The sequence below is a fragment of the Cyrtonyx montezumae genome, unplaced genomic scaffold, assembly GCF_038088225.1.
Source record: "Cyrtonyx montezumae isolate F1298 unplaced genomic scaffold, pur_monq_1.0 scaffold_0, whole genome shotgun sequence".
Taxonomy (NCBI): Eukaryota; Metazoa; Chordata; class Aves; order Galliformes; family Odontophoridae; genus Cyrtonyx; species Cyrtonyx montezumae.
This window is the reverse complement of record NW_027071824.1, coordinates 31,864,324-31,879,313: the sequence shown is the minus strand read 5'-3', so window position 1 is coordinate 31,879,313 and position 14,990 is coordinate 31,864,324. Positions and strand designations below refer to the sequence as shown.

Here is a 14,990-nt window from a genome sequence, read left to right as displayed (position 1 = left end):
GTGTTGAGTAGATTTCACGTAAGTGTTAAAATATAGTACATTTATCAAATACCTTAAAACATGATATAAAGGGCAGCAAAGGTCACAGTAATGGAAAACAAATGGCTCTTTAACCCATTATTTCTATGCCATGACTTTGTTAATACTGCTCTGAAAGGAGCAATCAGATAACCGTAAGTTCTGTTTTACAAACTAATAGGAGTGTAGTAATTGCTTTTTTTTTTTTCACCTACACTTAAAAGTATTTTATCCTTACAGGCATGTGGAACTGGTTGTACTGTAATAAGGTCTAGCCTTTAATGATAGCATAGATACTCTGATATATTACAAAAATTAGTTCACTCCAGACTGATAGCCCACATCAATGAAAAATCCCACATGAATTCAACGGAAATAATATACTGCACTAAAGAATAGAGTCAGAGAATATTTTTCATAATGAACATTACAGACATGAGCAAGACAGTGCTTTTTGTGCAAAGTGCATCTCCTCAAGTGAGAAATACACACAGCTCATGGAAATTCAGATGTGGTCAACAGATCAATTCAAGCTTTCACTCATGGAACGAATGTCATACGACAGATTAAGAAATGCACTCACCTAATGACTGGAAAAGGTCAGTCATTTTAGGATGATCCCAACAGGTTGTCTGGGTCTCATGACTACAAAGGAATGAAACAATCAAAATTTCAGGCAACGTATATACACACGTGAAAAGGACAAAAGGAAAAAAAAGAAAAAAAAAGATATTCTGACTTGATTTTAAAAAGGGAAGAACTCCATCGACTCCTACTAAAAAATCTGATCTGTGACACTCAGCTCCTCAATGCCTTTAACTGTTACATTAGACAATAGGCCATCCATATTTAACTTTAACTTTTCATTCTAAATATGAAGCAGAAGCACAAATAAATGTAAAGCTGAAGTGCATCAGTAATTTAGAAATACCTGCAGCAGTAGCATAATGAAATTACTCATAATGCACATTTTAAAAATAAAAAGCATTCATGTCTTACTTCAGACTCCACTACTTAACTGAACACATGTATCAGAAAACACAATTGTACACTTTACGTGCATCACATCTGATTGAAAATCTGATCACTCATCTCACGCTCAATCCGTAAGTATTCCAATTCAGGGGGCGTGCTCTACACTACCACTCACAGAACTGAGATTCAACAGGCAGCATCAATTAGCCACCATTTGTTAAAAAATTAATTTGAGAAGTTGTTTTACAAAGATTTTACAAAGAAATGATGCTGGGTTAGCAGACTTAATTATTAACAAGAACAGAACATGTCTTATTTAATCTTTGCTTCTATTTAAAAATTCACAAATTTTTCTTACATGCAGAGGTACTTTGTTGTAAATAGTGACTTTGAATGGCACTAGTCCATTAAATGCAGTGGAATGTATCTTCACATTGTAAACACAGCTGTGCCCCAATAATTTATCATTGATGATTATCATGGTCTACTGGGTAACCAATGAAGAATGAACCCTTTTATGCTGTGGTGCAAAACCAGAGGCTAGAAGGCCCCTGATGCAAAAGGCTACAGAGAAAGAACAGGTTCGGTGAAGTGGAGGCAGGCTCCAAACAAAATAATTGTCGAAAGTCTTCCTTTACACTACACCATTCTGAGATACATTACTGGAAAGTGCATGCAGTGTGCCTCTGCACTAGGGATCTGAAACCCATTGTACAATCTGCACAACAGGGTTACCTTCCCAGGTTTGGGTCTAGTCAGGGCCTCTGCAGTCAGCTTCTCTCTGTTATTAGGCCAATCTCTCTGCCACAGATCCCACTAGTAGATTCACACCATCATGAATTTGTGAGGTGATCTTCATGGAAGTTCATATCTAAATACGAATTTCTTATCAATTCAGTAGGTACTAATCCTCATTTGCTTTGTTGTATTATTATAGATGACTGTAAGGAAGGAAAAGCCCTGCACATGACTACATTTAAACATGAGGGTTTTATTCAACTTGAAATAAAATTAACATCTTCTGTTAAGGTGTTGGTTGACTTGCAGGAGTTCCAAATTCAGGAAAGGGCTGAAGTTCATCCTTACACTTGAACAGAATCCTGATTTTTATCATGTATTTAAAACCTGCCTAAGTAGACCTCCTTTCCTGAACTATAAGTTTTCACTGTTTTCAGTTTGATAGTATCAAACTGCAGGAATCACATTCAAGGATTCAAATTCTAAACGGTGTGTGTTCAAGGTCTTGACATGCTGAACTCCAAAGACAAGGCACACCGGTATCTAAATCACTGTTTTTGCAGTGTCTAGAAAGATATTTTTGTAACAGCATTTTGTTTATCCTTGTCCAGAAAAGTCATTTCAGAAAACAAGTAGCTGTAAAATTATTCCCCTAGCAGGGGCACAAAAATAAATCATGAAGAAGCCAACATAAAAAGAAGGATGTATCTGGTTTTGGTGCAGTGCCAAGGTAAAGGTAACTGACTGTACTGTACTCTCACAAACCCAAGTATAAAAAAATTACATTACGCTAGAAAGAAGATATATTGGTTCTGTAAACAGGAACAGAAATGTAATATAATGGCTGTAAAATAATCTCAAAACTAGTCCTGAAGCTGCCAAATATCTGCACTATCATGTTAAATTGGATGCCATCATTATTGTGTTAAGCATTTAAAATCAGTGTCTTAATAAAATTCACTACAACTATCCACAGTAATCAATCGAATAAGCGACCGGTTTAATAAAGCTTTATTAAACTGCTTTACCTCTACTTCTTTGATCAAGAGGAAAAAAAAGGAGGGAGAAAAAAAGAAAGTCCAAGACAAGTGATTTTGCTTCTGGCATTCCAAGCCTTTCAAACTTTGTCAAGAATAAACAGCAGTACTGTAACAGATCCTTTACAAATATATCTATGTACAAAAATATATTTCACTATTTTAAATACTAAAGTATTAGTATAAACAATGCATGTGAACAAGCAAAATCAAATCATCTTAAAACTTAATCATTCAGTTATTTTGTATGCCACCTGTGGTAGCTACTTGCCAGTGGGATTATATGAGATGAGACAGGAGTTCAGTTTCTCTAGTGGAACAGAAAATGCAAAGAGAGAAACCCTTTAGCCAGGCACATTACCCAAGAGACAGAACCTGAGAGCAGCAAAATAACTATATGAAATGAAGGTGTTTGTGCCAGATTTATCCCAAAACAGATAGAAAGAAGTCATCCACAGCAGCCCAGTAATCTCATACATGGATTCAAAAGAGAAGAGGAGTGGGCTGGCAGAGAGTGAATCGCAAACTGAAAAGCATGTTTGCATCAAAGGAATCAGCAATCCCACTGCTCTGGACAGGGTCTATGCCTCCACTAAACATATTCCAGAAGTCAGGCTTCATTTTTGAGACACCAAAGAAAGACTACCCAAAATGGGGTTGAGGGGGAAGGTTGGAATCAGTCTCTACAGTGACATTCCTTAACACAAAGTTTTATTTGATCACAATTTCATAATATGCAAGGATTTCAATAATGCAGAAAGACTGATTTTAACTTGAAGAAAAGAATGGATGTGCAGATAATCTTTCTATGCTACAAATAAAATTATCAGACAAAGGAGTCATTTTATTAAGCACTCCAAACAGAAGGCATGCAAAACACAGAGCTTTCTGGTGATTTCGTTTGCACAGCATATCTTTGAAATAAGATCTTTCTTCCTCTGCTGTAGATACAGTAGCTTTTGTGTTACTAAAGGTAGAAGATCAAGGACTGAAAATTTTGCTTAGAGTCTTTACAATATTGGATGATAAGAGATAAAACAGACTTGATTAAACCAAGGGAAATCTTTGTGATCACGACCTTGATACTCTGGGTCTCAGGGTTTAAAGTCTGATGCTTCTCAAATTGCAAAGTTATAAGCTATAACTCTTTTAGTTATACCATCCTAAGAAATTTCAGTCTGAAGGGCCAACCTTTTTTATATGGAAGATACAGAAAAATCAGATTCATTTTATTGCCGTCAGAACACCATTTTATGACCATTTGAACACCACAAGCATTCAGCAGCTTTTTAGAATCATTTGCAAAATCACTTAATATATTGTCAGGATAATCCAATTACCACACACAAACAAAATAAAAGGTCTAGTTTCATTTAGATATACCTAAAATTCCACAATGTTAATACTATTTCTTCATGATCTAAATCTGGTATGTAAATGTTCATATGCTCATTTTTCATGGCATAGGCTTCCCCAAAAGTAAAGTCCTTTGTGTAGGTGATCACTGATGTGCCACTTGTCATCCAAACTAAGTAATATATGGAGAGATGGATCAGTCAGGAAAGAATTTCAAGTGTTTCACTGGCTAAGTCACAAGAGAATTCACCCAGTGTTATTTTTCAGTTAGTATCAGATGACTGAGTTATTCAGAAAAAGAGTGTTTCAGGTCTCTTCTGCTGAAACTCAGTGTCACAATATAAGGAATCCAGCAAAGCATGCATTCATGAATAGATTATAAGGCAAAACACTGTAATTTTCAAAAGTCTAAATGTGTTTGTTTAAATTTAAATAACTAGAGCCAAACATTATTGCTATAATATTCCAGTTTAAAAAAACCAACAACTGCATATTAATGAACTGAAGCTTAAATGTCAAACATTTGCCCTTACAATCTGCTTCTTATCCATTGTTTTCTAATTACAATTAGAAAACATAATTCCTGTTAAAAACACATGGTGATTGTAAATCATAAGATGACAGAGGATCAGCATTTCATTTATGATATCTAGAAATAAGAGTCTTATCAAAACAAATGGAGAAAGCTGCCAACCTCCATTTGCTTCATCAACTTAGAAGAAGAAATAAATAAATTCACTCTTTTTAGCTTTTTCTCTGCAATAAAGAAAAATATAGAGAAAGCAACCTTTTGTACAATTACTTAGCATGGACAAACTATATACATCTGTTGATTGTCACTGGCAAGCAACATGAGAGTAGACACTGAAACAGTACGCTGGGATCCCTGTTAAGAAGCTTTCTGCTCTTGTAGCCATTTGCCCAAAACATAAACTGAAATCTTTACTGATTACTAACGAACCTGCAGCACATAGAATTCTGACTTTGCTGTCCTTGCCAAATTTCAGAAGGGATAACAATACTCCCAACACTTCATAAACATCACGGTACTTTAGCCAGACAGTGCATAGCCTGATCTTTTTTTTTTTTATGCCCATTACAAAAATACTCTTTTATGGTGAAGAAGAGTTGGCATAAGGCGTTTCAAGGGTAATGTATTTTAGAGGTTAGTGGAGCAATTTAAATGCAGACATTTTGAAATCCCTCCAGAGAGAATGTACTACTACAATTCTCTTAATAGAAAATGAAGGCCAGTACAGAAACTGGAAATTGAAGAAACTCTCAAAAACTAAAATTTGTATCATCATTTTCTGAAAATTATATTTTATTCTCCCTTCTAAAGAAGGTACTTTTTAATACATCTAAGAATGGAATTATGATTACAACTAGAGTTAGAAAAAAGTTAAATTTCTCTGTTCCATTAATTCTCCTCTTCCCTGTACAGGCATAAAACAACCATCCAGACAGATTTCTCGAACAGTCTTGAAAAAAAAAATTCTAGATGCACAAAGTATTTTATCCCTTCCCCACAAAAAACTGAACATGATATAGGAGGCAATAAAATGTAATTTTTAAGACAATGATCCCAGCCCCTTTGCAGGATGGCAGAAGTAAGCAGAGTGACTACAGTGTTTGATATTGATCAGTTTAATGATTACACCAAGAAATTGGTCTGCTCTGCATGAGATTAAACTCACTGTGACCCTTTCTGCATTTTCCTTTTGTTTCCTCTGCACAGTACAAATATCTAATAAATTTTGGCCTTGAAAGGAACACAACCAAAACACACTTAAATTACAGTTAAAAGAACAACAGCAAGAACTGCCAGGGTAATCATGTTTTCTACACATTCCTTTCAGTGACTCATGTATTTCTCAAAGATGTCTAAAGATCATACATAGTGTCTACTTTATTATTCTGCTTCTTTTCATAGTCTTTTTATTGGAGGGCCATGTTACATAGGGTTGTTTTTGTAGTTTTCTGTTACAGCCTAAGAGTTTCTTATTTGTGTAATTCAACTTGTTATAAATTAAAAATACCAGAAAATACTCCTTATTAAATCTGAAATCTTTGCAAACCACCCTATGAAAGATGCATTCAGTGGTATGTTTGCCAACCATTTGTCCAAACTTAAGTTTCATTAGCAAGAGCAAGTGTACCATAAGTACCATGCATTATGTGCTGTATCCTTTTCCAGACTGCTTATTAGTCTCATTCTCTTACAAATATGTATGAAAGACTCAATGTTTTTATAGATTTGTGTTTTCACTGATTGAATTCTGCTGCTACAGAGAAGACTCAGACTAAAAAAATACAAAAACATCTACCAACTCCAATTAAGGGAAAAAAAATCAAACGAGGAGGAGAACAGTACTAAATAAGATCACCTCAGCAGAAGCAAATTCAATTGCCAAATTTGATTTACAAAATAAAACAATTCAAGTGAATAAGTTCAGTTCAACTGAATACCTGCCATATTACAGGGCACACACAGCTTAATAAACCCAATCTCAATGAATTATGAATCCATCCAAGCATAGGACTAACTCCTTTCCAAAATGTGCCCAACCCCAACTACCTGTGTTTGAACTTATGGGGTAGAGGAGTTTGTATACTATCTTTTCAGTCTCCCAGCAGCAGGCTAATAATTTACATTCAGAATCAGGAAACAAAAAGAATAAAAGCTTCTCATCTGAAAATACAGACATCTTGCATCCTTTTGATGTTTCCCTTACAGTTTCACGCTACTTGAAGTTCTCCCTCCTACTTCCTCAGCTGCAGTTCTCTATTTCTTTTCAAACTACCTTCTCCATAGGCAATAAAACTGCAAAGAGTACAGTACTCTTTTAAAACATTAATCTTAACAGAGGTACCACTACATCATCATCTGCCATTGTGTCACTTCCTAAATAGTTATCATTTCTCTTTCAAGGACACTCACAAAAAAGCAACAAAAATGAAATACAAATACGAATTTTGGGTTGATTAAGAAGAATGCATGTTCCCACCCAGAATTTAAAAACAAAAAAACTAACAAGCACACTAACCTGATTTCAAATATAATTCATTTGACTTTCAAAATAAATTTTTAAAAATTCTGTTTTCAGACACTAGTCATTGAATCAAACTTCTATTCTCCTTGTCCTGCTGTTTTTCTTGCTCTCAAAAGAGGAACTGGTACCTTTTAACTCTCTCCTTGAACATGAAATTTTTACCACAAAAAGCTAAATATAACTGATCTCAAACAATATAAATTACTGAGATGCATTATAATTTTCCTTCTGTTTCCAAGACATTAGTACAAAATAAAAAGATAAGAAAAATAAGTCTTTTTTAAGTAAAAGTTGACACTTGCATTTTTCCCAGTTTGCTCCTTCAGAAAAAAATAGCAACTACCATTAAATACTGCTGACTGCTCTCTTAAATTGTATTATAAGCACTCATTCAATTGCTTCAATTAAATAAGTTTTGATGCCACCATTGTTTTCCTCTCTCTTATATCTGAAATCAGAGAATAGACAAAAGTTTTAAAATAATATTAACTATTCTTCTCTCTCACTCAATCGTACAAAAGCAAAGTTCAGGACCACCTCTTTTCTATTTTATTTTCTACCACCCTGTGCTTTACCTAGGAGCTGTTGCTGCCAACACTGAAGTTTAGATTGCTACACAACAAGAAATTATGGGAACTGCCAAGGTCAGTCTGCTTGTCAGACTATAGACCTACTGAAATTCAGCATTCCTCCTCATGCTCTTTCAAATAAATCAATCCTACTCTTTAAAGGTACAAGTATCAAGGTATTACTTCAGCAGCATATACAATGCTGAAATAGGGGTTGGACTACTGGGAAAGTTATCTTCAAGATACAGTAGTTAATTCTTCTGACTTCATCAAAACCATCCTTGAAATAAACCAGTGGTTTCTGCTTCTATGAATACCTTGGCCATCAGAGATTTTGTCTTCTCCTTCGTCAAATGTCTTGCGCCACTTGCAACATCATTAAAAAAAAAAAACAAACAAACCCACAAAAACAAAAACAACTTTCTGAGAAATGCTGGGATTTGTTTTTCAGCCACAGACAGCATCCTTCACAAATTAATACTGCTTAAGGGAACTTTTCTTGTTCTGTATAGTCTGACAATTTAAGTTTTCTTTGAATTGCTGTAGTGTGATCACTTCCACATTTTTCCACATGCATTGCTACCTTAAGTTGGGATGCATTTCCATCCAACTTCTTCCAGGGGTGGCTAAGGGAGAATCCTCTCTCCTCTAGCATGATCACAACCTTTGCCACTGCCTGCAGAACTTGCCAGCAGAGGTGCAAACCCTTATATACAGCATTCAAGGATCTTCGAGCAAGTTTTTACTTTTTCCAGTTACCTACTATAGATTCTTTATAAAAGAAAAAACACACACACATGCAAAAAAAAAACAAAACAAAAAGAACCACAACACAACAGCCAACCAACCAACCAACCAAAAAAAACCAAAAGCCCTGTCTTCAGATCACAGTTTAAAAAAAACCTGTCATGCCTCAGTAGTGATGAAAACAGGTTTGATCAACATAGGTAAACAAAAAGATATACCATTGCCTCTTTTTCAGAGCTCTCAAGAACTCATAAATAATTGGAAGTGCAAAACATGGCTTTCAAATTTATGACAGGGAAAATATGCAATAGTATAAAGTTCTCACTGATAGTCTTTTAGGATGAATTATGTGCCAAACCAATTCAGTGTTATCGTACAGACTTAAATCTCAAACCAATAACATTTTAACATAGATGCCAATCAACTTAAAAACAGCAACTCTGGGTCTGGCTTATTGTTCACTGTATCTTCTTAAATTTTCATTTACCTCTCCAGCAAAGAGCTATCTTTCTCTCAAAGCTGCAATCTTTGACCTTTAAAGTACAGACAAGCAGTACATAAATAATTGCCACTGGAATAAAAAAATCCAAAGTTTAGCTCTACTACTTTCAGGAAAACACATCAAAATCACCATTACTCCAAAAGTTATTATTTTTTACCGTCTTCAAATAATTAATGATTTTCTTTGGTAACTATGATATTTCTACAATTTTATATTTACATTAATTTTACATTTACACTAACATTATGCTTCATAAATACTTCCTGAACGTTAAGTAAAATGCCAGGATGATCAAAACATGTCTTTCTGCAGGTATTTTTGTGCAAGACTAAGAATGGGCTACGCTAAAATTAGTCACCACCATTCTCCTAACACATTATGTAGTTAGCATTTTGCCATTATAGTTTATATTCTGAATGAGTCACACACATAAGGGTGTCCTTAGTTTGAACCATATTGTACTCGGGTGCCTCTGTTGTTTCTCATGTTTGAGAAGAGGTTTTGGTTAAGGTTTGTCAATGATTTTATTTTGACGTATTTAGAAATGATACAGCATGCAAAACAATAAACATGAAAACATACAGCGTGTGCAGCATAACAGTATAGAGACTCTTATTAACATTTCTAGTTACTACTTACCACATATTTTTTTCTATCAGGTCATGGTGTTAAATCTGTTTTGCTTATAGGTTCATAGGTTCATAGCTTAAGGAAAGCTGATAGAGAAACAATGCAAACTTACTTGATATAATAGGGCACTTTGTTATGTGAAACAGATCTCTGCCATGGAAACTGTACTGAGGCTGAGGAAATAAAAAGAAGGTGATTATTAGAAAACAACTGTCAAAAAATCCAACTATATTTATTTATTTTACAATTGAAACAGTTACAATAAATTAAATGAGAACAACCATAATTTCCCAAATAACTTCCAGTAATTAGAAAATCAGCTGGAGCGAACAACTCTAATCTATCAAGATGATTTTAGGCATCTATTTGATGCCAAGCTGAAAATAAAACAAATGAGGTGATTCTACTTCAAAGAAGGATAATAAATTCTGAACAAGCAAGCTACCCATCCAGAGAAAATGGAAACAGTGGTTTTCCCACCTCCACAGAACTATCATCAGCTTCAGTTATGAAAATAAATGCCTCCACTACTACAATTAATACTCAACAACAGAACAAAAAGGAGAAATATCAACCTTATTCCTATTTATAATAAACCTTAGTTCTAATTTGCAACACAGATTAATAGTGATTAATGCTGTACAGACAACAAAGGCTTGAAAACCTGTCTTTGCCATTCTTGCTGAACAGCAGGATTTGTGGAAGTGTGGTAAGACAAGAGATATCATCCATAACACAAAGAAGCCTTCTGTGCACCATGTTGCAAAAGGCAAAAAATCATACATGAAACTACAGTTCTGCTTATCTAGAGATCTAAGAGATAAAATAGGAAAAAGTGTTCAGGTCAGCAGGACTCCTGCTGTATACCTTAAAAGTGGCTATATGCATTGAAGAACTTCAGGAACATGTAAGACCTGATAGAAACTACCAGACTGGCATCTGTTTAATTAAGGTTCTACCACAGAAGAAACTCATTGAACACAATAAAGAATTGAAGATTTAAAAGACTTCTAGGAATAGCAGATTATCACAATGGGATGAATCTATACCCAACAACACACAAGTACTTTTAAAACAGAGTGACTACTTCTAGGCACTAAAACCTCTGTTTAAAAACCTGGTAAAATGAGATGCAGCTGTGACCCACTTTGGATCTCAAGTAATTAAAGCTCTTGATTTATTTCATTTGCTGCAGATTACTTCTGAGTTCATCTCTCTTTGAATAATCTATTTGATAACAACTCTTCTATCTCACAACCCTTAACAAGGACCATAATCCCCCAAAGGCTGGCAGAGAGGGGACAGGCCTCAGCCTCTTCCCAGCCAGATGTTCCCTGAAGAATTTAAGGGTTGTGATCTCTTCCTGGACCATGTAACATTTCATGGCTTATAGGTTAAAAAACACTAGGTTAACGTACTGAAAGACATTAACTAAGAAGAATATTTTGGAAATTACTCGAGCTGTATAAAAGCATTATTTCACTGGACAAATTAGAGGAAATGTCTATTACTATCTTAAGATGAAAATAATATTTGCAATAAGAGGTAATTAATTACTTGAAAGATGTAAGTAAAAAAAAACTTAGTAAAGGCTAAATATATGTATAATTACATATATATATATATATATATATATATATATATATGCACATAGAAATATATTAATATATACACAAAGAAATATATATACACATAGAAATATTCTCAGCCCCTGTGAATCAAGACAGCTGACTTAAACTGGACAAAGGGATACTCCACATCATACAACATCACATGGAAAGAAAGTTTTTAAAATGGTAGAAGTTCACAGAATCACAGAATTGCAGGAATTGGAAGGGACCTCAAGAGATTGAATCCAACCGCTCTCCTAAAGCAGGTTCCCTACAACAGGTTGCACAGGTAGGCATCCAACCAGGTCTTGAATATCTCCATGGAAGGAGATTCCACAACCTCCCCAGGCAACCTGTTCCAATGCTCTGTCATCCCTACGGTAAAGAAATTCTTCCTCACACTAGCATGGAACCTCCTATGTACAAGTTTTAGGCCATTACTCCTTGTCCTATCACTACATGCCAGTGAGAAGAGCCTGGACTCATCCATTTGCCTCTCATCTCCACTTAGATATTTATGAATACACAGTTCCATCAGGTTTCCTTCTGCTTCTCATGGGTTAGCAGAGCATCGGTCAGCAGTCACTTGTAATACACATTCATATAAATATATATCTTTGTTATGACTATTTTCTTTTGTTACCATCTTCCTTTTCTCCATCTTAGTAAAACTCAGCTTTATCTCAAACTGCTAATTCTACTTCATTTTTTTCCCCCGATTCTCTCTCCCATCTGAGTGAGAAGGGGGAAAGTGAGCAGAGCGGTGCTGAGCCACCTCTTGGGTTAAACCACAACAGTAGATAATGTTGAAAACAAAAAACAAACAAACCCATCAGGTAGGTTGATGGAGGCCATCGGCTTTACAGTTTCATTTTTTAATGCTGCAGTTTGGCACCTATGACACATCAGGTATTACTACACTAATTATGTCAGCTAACCAGAATGAAAATCTGGCCACAGGTAGCATAGGTTTTATATACATGCTATGACTGACCATAGATATTCTGCACTGACACATACATGGACTATAGAACCTAATAAATTTAACTGCTAATTATAAGTGACTTAGTCATACTCTATTTGGGAACAACTTTTCTAAAAGCATTGCCAGTTTTCTGTGCTTGCACAGATCTCTGCAAAATGAAACTTCCATTCTTTTCTAAAATCAGTTTCTTGATGAGAAGTGAACAAAATAGTTTATTGATTCTGGCACTCAGTAGTAGGGCAAACTTTAGTTAAAGGCTGAACACCACTAAGATGCTTTGAGAAGGACAATGGAAGGCCCAGGACATTTGTTAGGGAACACAGAGCCAGTGCTCTGTGGGTGTGTGTATGGGGATTTGATGGGGGAAGGCACCTGGGGGTCTGGGGTGCAGAGGGGGCAGAGCCAGTGCTCTGTGTATGTTTACACATTCTTCTAAGAAAAAGTAGAAGAAACAAAACAGAGGGGAGTGGATCTTAGAACATAAGTGAAATTTTAGAAAAATTAGCTTGTAAAGGATGGAAACAACAGCATAACGTTTGGGTTTGTTGTTTTTGGTTTGTTTGGTTTTTTTTGCTAGCAGTTTCTGAGAATTCTTCACCTATGTTTACATTAAGGACACATAAAATGTATGGATCATTAGTTAACTTGCAAGGAGCTTACTTTCTCTATCATAAGTTCATAAGTTCATAAGTTCATAAGGTTGGAAAGGACCTATAAGATCATCTAGTCCAACCATCCTCCTATCACTATCTCTACCCAACTACTAAATTAAGTCCTTTAGCACCTCATCTAAACGCTTCTTGAACAGCGCTAGGGATGGTGCCTCAACCACCTCCCTAGGCAGGCCATCCCAGTGCCTGACCACTCTTTCAGAAAAGAAATGCTATCAAAAACACTGAAAAGAGGAACAATTAAATTCTGCATTCCAATGATGGGAGTATAAATTGTAGTGGACTCCTAATATTGCTTTATATCAGTTCTTCTATTTCAGGAAACTTCAGGAGGGGTAAATCTCAAATAATTTATAATTAAAAAATATCCCAAAGCATTTTCCTAGTGATGGTCTGGATAAACTCACAAATTTGGTCTTCCAAGAAGTCCAGCGGCAGTAGTAAGCAGTAGTGGGTGTAGTATGTAGAGAAACAAGACTATCCAGCACAAGTGAAATTGCATGATGAAGGGGATGGAGTCTGATGAACAGGTAGAAACAGGTGTTTTGCCAGCACAAATTACTGATTAAATGGCAATTGGAAGCCAATTAGTTGAAAGTCATCTGAGGGAAAGCTATGGTCTCCTGTTGAGGCTCGCAAGGAGAGTAACAGGTAGGTGACAAACTTAAAATAGCTGCTAGTCAGATCAGAACACGTAAAATCCTGCTCTCTCATTCAAAAATGCAACTTCATAGGTAAAAGTTTGAATGAGACACATGCAGTGCATCATAACCTTAGCTTTACCTGTCTGAGGTTATTTTATTCAATCTGCAGCCCCACTGGCTTCTAATAGATAGAAGTCATTTATGGTTGCTAAGAAGGTTTGAAGAATTTGATTTAGAACACATACTATTTCAAACTGTCAGGATAAACCCTTCATTTTCCTAGGTTTAATGATTTTTTTTATTGCTTTCCTTTTAAAGATACTATCTCTGACTTTCATTTAACAGACTTTATATGAAGTTGTAAGTATTAAGTTCTGTTAACTATTCAAGCTCTTGAAACAGAATTTTTAAGAAGCCTTTCCTGTTCTTTACTGGAAGGGGTTCTGTGATTCTGTTTTATTTAATTTAACAAATAATTTAAATGGATAACTGCATACTCTTTGGCTTTGCAGGGCAGTCATAGTTGGCTATAGCTTTCTGCAGTATCTGACAACATGCATTTTAGAAATTTTTCCTTGACTTTTGTCACAGCATAAACACCATGTCCCCTTGAGACCAAAAAAGATGCCCTAAGCAAAGCTGAGGCATGCTGATAAGGCACTGCATAGTCTCCTTGGACATCATACTACAAAAGTTTAATCCAGCAACAAAGCCAGTTATGAAATTCCAAGACTCTATTGCCCCCAGCTCCCATTGCAGTTTACTGCTCATGGTCCTGCGAATGCAATTATTTGTTGTAGCATGCTAGAAGCCAAATGAGGGAAACAATCCAGGCCAAAGTAAACAAAACAAGCGACCTTGCACGGCAGGCTTCGTTGTTTTTCACGTAGACTCTTTCACTGCTTGTTTGGTTCTTTTTTTTTGTTTTTTCCTTAGATCAGTCAACTACAATTTTTCACTGATCCAGATGAGGAGAGCTGAGCAGCCCTAACAGCTACACAGAACTGAAGTCCATTTAGAGTAGGAAAAAATACATCTCTGTGTTGCTTCCTAATAGGTTTAAATTACACAAACTAGAAGAACTAATCTCCCAAATGGCTAATCTGATACCTTTCTATTTAGATTATTTTTAGCAAGTTTTAACGTTGGGGTCAAGGTTACAAAACTGAGACTGGGAGCTCTACAAAACCCACCATGGCTACACACTAGGCTGCATTCCTAATGAGGTGTGCATAGCAAAAAACAAAACAACAAGCAAACAAACACAAAATTGTTTTGTTCTGTCATTTTTAAGAAGATAAAAGTAACTCAAAGAATCTTAATTTTGCCTTACAGCTGTAATCGTTTTTAAACAGCAAAACTTGCTTAACATGTTGTTTACTGAAAAATTGTCAATTTCAAGTAAGAGCATAATACAAGTAAGAGTAGTCATATACCTCAAGATGAAATCAAGAT

At 35.5% G+C, this 14,990-nt stretch overlaps 2 protein-coding genes across 5 annotated transcripts in view; one reads left to right on the top strand and one right to left on the bottom strand.

The window, feature by feature from the left end:
- UTRN (utrophin) overlaps nucleotides 1-14,990 on the bottom strand; it is a 296,332-nt gene that overhangs the window by 51,400 nt on the left and 229,942 nt on the right. For both annotated transcript variants that reach the window (XM_065731580.1, XM_065731573.1), the window contains 2 exons: nucleotides 9,738-9,798; nucleotides 602-663 (listed from right to left, as the gene is read on the bottom strand). In XM_065731580.1, coding sequence (XP_065587652.1) covers nucleotides 602-663; nucleotides 9,738-9,798 — 123 coding nt within the window. The remainder of the gene's footprint in view (nucleotides 1-601; nucleotides 664-9,737; nucleotides 9,799-14,990) is intronic.
- Nucleotides 1-14,990, top strand: part of FBXO30 (F-box protein 30) — a 352,871-nt gene that overhangs the window by 309,733 nt on the left and 28,148 nt on the right. The gene's annotated exons all lie outside the window — the stretch shown is intronic.